Source organism: Montipora foliosa, chromosome 10, assembly GCF_036669935.1.
Source record: "Montipora foliosa isolate CH-2021 chromosome 10, ASM3666993v2, whole genome shotgun sequence".
Lineage (NCBI taxonomy): Eukaryota > Metazoa > Cnidaria > Anthozoa > Scleractinia > Acroporidae > Montipora > Montipora foliosa.
The window spans coordinates 12,934,167-12,939,166 of NC_090878.1; the positions used below are offsets into that span (position 1 = coordinate 12,934,167).

The 5,000-nt window shown below is 39.4% G+C and overlaps 2 protein-coding genes across 2 annotated transcripts in view; one reads left to right on the plus strand and one right to left on the minus strand.

Annotated features, from left to right (window-relative positions):
- The window catches only part of LOC137973508 (solute carrier family 35 member E1-like), a 13,405-nt gene that overhangs the window by 2,309 nt on the left and 6,096 nt on the right, over nucleotides 1–5,000 (plus strand). The window contains exons 2-3 of the mRNA XM_068820339.1: nucleotides 663–667; nucleotides 2,755–2,820. Coding sequence (XP_068676440.1) covers nucleotides 663–667; nucleotides 2,755–2,820 — 71 coding nt within the window. The remainder of the gene's footprint in view (nucleotides 1–662; nucleotides 668–2,754; nucleotides 2,821–5,000) is intronic.
- Nucleotides 1–5,000, minus strand: part of LOC137973507 (uncharacterized) — a 24,505-nt gene that overhangs the window by 1,897 nt on the left and 17,608 nt on the right. The gene's annotated exons all lie outside the window — the stretch shown is intronic.

The window sequence follows — 5,000 nt, forward strand, 5'->3', positions numbered from 1 at the left end:
GAAAATGGAAATGATTTTCTCTCTTAGTGCTGCATACATGCAATAAATTTATGACAAAATCAACTTTGTTAGATAATGAATGCTCAACCAGTGTGACTCGCAAAGTTTAATTAGATGGCCACCTTGCCACCCTGTCCCTTTTTGTCTTCTGAATTCAGAGTCTCATTGCTACTTGTTTTCTGATTCCTATAGTTGGGCAGCAACAGACCATAATTAGATTCAGCTTTAGTAGCTGTTTGCCATAATATTATTAGTCAATTACAAGGATATTGGGCCCTATCTAAAAGGATGTGGATTAATTCAAACTGCTCCATTAATCCTTTAAACGTGATCTCTAAGTAATTCCTCAATCCTGTACCATCTAGCTACATGTACTTTTCAACTGTGAAGCCATATTTTGAGTAAGCCAAAAACCTGATCCCCTTACAGCCTTTTTTTTGTGTCAGGTCTCTGCCTCTGTTAAATAATCTTCCACAACTTATGCCCAACAAAATGCTAAATGCTTCAATAGTTTTGGCATAATTTTAATTTTCCCCTAAAAACTGTTCCTTACTGAACTGTTACCGTTTTCTTTTCCAAGGCAGTTGGTCCCATCCAGCTCTGACTAATTTTCCCCCTCTTTTTTTCATGTTAATTTGTTTTTCTTGGACATGGCAATCAAGTGAAGGTAAGATTGCATTATTATGTAATGTCGAATCTTGTAAAAGGTTACATTTTTATATAGGTAAATGGGATTAGAGAATAAGAGGCTGGACACCTAAAATAATCATTTTTTTTCCCTGGTTCAACTAAAATCCTTGCGAGTATGCCATATTTATTTCTCATTAACCCCATTCACCTCAGGATGCCCTCAGTTGATGAGTAAAATCAAGTTTAGACAATAAGCTTAACTTCTGCCATTTCAGAACTTGCTCGATATTGTGGTTCACAAAATTTCTGGTTACATGAAAGATATTATGCATCGTCAAATGGGAACTTGGAAAAAACCCAAGCCCCAGATGGTATTTTATCCCATGACCCTCTAACCACTGGGCTACGGGAGACTCTGTGGTGAGCAAGGGTAAAATGTGGGTATAGACTACGACTGCATCGTGCAGTCACATAGTCTAATTTTTAACCATATACGACTCTTAACTCCATCGTACAGTCTCATTAAGGCACATCGGAGGTAACAAATGCCTCACTATCTACATCACATGGTCACATTAAGGCATATCACAGATGCAACCAACCAACCACCCAAGAGAGTAATGTGAGAAATACATGAAAGATATTAAGCATCATCTGGGAACTTGGAAAAATCCGAGCCCCAGATCGGATTTGAACCCACGACCCTCTGTGATCTAGTGTGGATGCTCTAACCACTGAGCTACTGGATACTATGTGGTGAGCAAGGCTAAAATGTGGGTATGGACTATGACTGCATCCCACGACCACGTAGTCTAATTTTTAACCACATATGACTCTTAACTGCATTGCGCAGTTACATTAAGGCATATCGGCAATAATACCTCGCTAACTGCATCACATAGTCACATTAAGGCATACATGTATCTGCATGGTTGGTTGGTTAAAAATTAGACTATGTGACTGCGTGATGCAGTCGTAATAATACCCACATTAATTTTCACCCTTGCTCACCACTGAGTCTGCAGTAGCTCAGTGCTTAGAGCATTCATACTAGATCACGGAGGGTTGTGAGTTCAAATCCCATCTGGGGCTCAGGTTTTTTCTGAGTTCCCATTTGGCGATGCATAATATCTTTCATTTATTTCTCACAATCTTCTGGCTCAAATATTTAGAGTGCCTATCACCTCAACAAACTTTTGCGCTTTGTTTGTTCTCCAAAATCGTCTCAAATACGTTGTGTTGTTTATACATGTAGAACCTTTAGATTGCAAATTCACTCTTTTACTGGCTTTGAAAGACAGGAAAAGTAATTTGATCCATAACCAAATGATGAAGGAGAGTGGGTTTGATAGCGGGTTGACGTCACAGCCTGCTTTGCACCGTGATACAATAGTTCTTTGAAAACGGCCATGCAAATAAATCTGTGATGTCAACCCGCGATCAAACACATTCCCCTCCACTGCCCGGTTATTGATCAAAGTTTGACCACTTTTACGGTCTTTCAAAGTGAATAAAAAAGTGAATTTTCAATAAAAAGATTCCAAAAACTACTGTACATGATATATTTGAGACAATTTCAGAGAATACATTGTGTGGAAACGTTTGTTGAGGTGATGGGCACTTAAAGGAAATGTAGAGTATTTACTGTAATTCTCTTATGCTTCATTTGGCATGATGACAAAATGCAATGATTGATCTCATGTTATGAACTCAGTCCATTTACATCTTCATATTTTCCAAGCATTATAAACTGTTAGCACATTTACATTTTTAGTCTTGTCATCTTTACTGCGCTGGTAATTCGTGGATAGAATGCTTTAAAGATTTTTCCAGTGAGGTTTTTGAGTTTTGTACAATTTAAATAGGTCATGCACTTATAACTAAATTGCACAAGTACACAATGTACCTCCTCTCCTCATGGTAAAATCCTTTTTGTCCATTTTTTGGCAACTCTTAACAATATTGCTTTACAGGTCATTATTCTGAGTCAGACCCTGCTTTTCATTCCTGTCAAAGACCTGTTGGGCATTAGACAGTTTCCCCTTTTTTTTTCTTGTAAAGTTCAATCAAATACCTGCATGTAGTTTTGATAACTTTCATAATAATTTTATTTAAACCTTGCAGGCAACAATGCCAGTATTTACAGTTATTCTGTCAAGATTTGTTTTAGGAGAATCTCAAACAAAAGAGGTGAGCAACATTGTTTTTTTATGCAATGGGTTACATGTACGTAAATGTTGTCTTTAATTAATCTACATGTAGGGTAGTTTTAGTTCTTATCATTGCAAGCATGAACAATAATCAATTTACGAAGTTGAAATTTCAATCTGTATGGCTTAAATCGTTTATTAACCCTAAGCTTCAAAGAGTGAAACTTAGGGCAGGCACTTAATAAATGCAACTAGTATTACGACCAAAAGCAAGAGGGCGAAAGATTAAACTATATCACAATGCAGTCCACTGCGAGAAATGTTACACAAGGTAAATGTTTTGTTTTCATTACACGCACTTTTAATATTCTGTTCTCACTACACACACTTAATGAGTTCCAGTTGAACGACTGCGTGTAAAATTACACGCAGTATCACGTCTACCGAGTCAAAATTACACGCGTGTAATTACACGCATTTTCGCGGGTTTGCATGTAAGGTGCGTGGACACTGCGTGTAATGTGTGTGTGGTATACGCGCTTTACGCGCGTGTAATGCTGCAATCCCTTGACCGGTACTGTAGGTGTCACAGGTTTAGGGTTAGGGTTAGGGATGTCGTAGTGCACCCATGGGAAGGATAGGAAACTACCGTAAAGACTCGCAGATAAGCCGCACTCGCAGATAAGCCGCACCCCGAGTTTAGCAACTCAAATTTTGGAAAAAAAGTTTTTCATGAAAAAAAAATCGAAAGAAATCCAAAGTCGAGACCATGAAGTGTTCTGTCTTCATCCAAGGCAAACTCGCCAACAATGGATCGAAAAATACTTTGAAGTCTAACCCGTAATTTTAGCTCTTTAGTAGAATAAACATCTTGTCCACCACGTATGACATATGATTGATATTATTCTGATATTTGTTCACAGGTATTTCTCCATTCAAGGCAGTTTTTCCATATAATTTTGCGCGTAAATTTGTTGTTTTCTTGCATGCACTGTGCGAAGCTGTGTAACCAGGCATAATATCGGACGATGGAAGACTGAACACCAAAATTCACAGCACCTTTCCCAAATGGTCTCGCAGATAAGCCGCACCTACGATTTTGATCGCAAATTTTTGGAAAAAAGGTGCGGCTTATCTGCGAGTCTTAACGGTAGTTGCTTGGTGATGATTGAAAGGACAACTGAAGTCCTCAGTTGGCATGATTTTAACCTACAACCTCTGTAACACCCTTGAGATGATCTACTCACTGAGCTTTTGGAACTCTTGGGTACCTGGTCTGCGGGATCTGCAAAGTCATGTGCCTACAAATTTCCAAATGAGGGGTTTAAGGTGTAATGCACTCGTGGTTGCTTAACAACAACATATGAAAGGACCCCTGAAAAATCAGGTCTGGTTGCATTGGTGATGATGATGATGATGATGATGATGCATCCTTGGATTCTTAATACCCAAAGGATCAACCAACAAAGCAATGCATTCTTTGAAATCTAATGTAGGGCCACAAAGGAAGCATGAGCTGGAAAGTAACGTTCCTAGAGATTTTAGCTGCAATTGTTCCACTGGATGTGGGATGCAGGGATGGTGCAGTGGTGAGAGCACTCACGTCCCACCAATGTGACCCTGTTTTGATTCCCAGGTTCGGCGTCATATGTGGGTTGAGTTTGTTGGTTCTCTACTAAAGGTAAAGTCAATTTAAAGATTCTGATCTTTGTGGTCATGAGAGATCTTGGATTGGTAGAGTAGGCCCTTCCTTGATTCTTGTATGTCACGCCTTGGCCTCAGTGAAGAAAGGCGCAAGCTCTTTAGGATTTGCCAACTTATGCCGCAGAAAACGAGTACAGGCCAATAGGATTTGCGTGCGAATAGTTGACATCACAAGCACAAAGAGGGTAATCACCCTGGGAATAAGCTGCCAGAGGATAATCAACCGATTTTGCAAAGATGCAGAGAAACGACTGATGTATAGTATACAAAGTAAACTGCCTTGATTGCGATTTCGCATATTATGGCCAAACGGATAAAGCACTTACCACAAGGCTTCGTGGATATAGAAGAGCTGTCTTTGTTTGCAACAGCAATTCTGAAATTGCGCGACACGCGAACCAATTTGGCCATAATATGGACTTTGACCACGCCACTATAGTTGACAAGGCAGTTGATCATCACAAGAGACTTTTCCTGGAAGCTTGGCATACAAAGAGAAACCAGAATGCGGGGAAT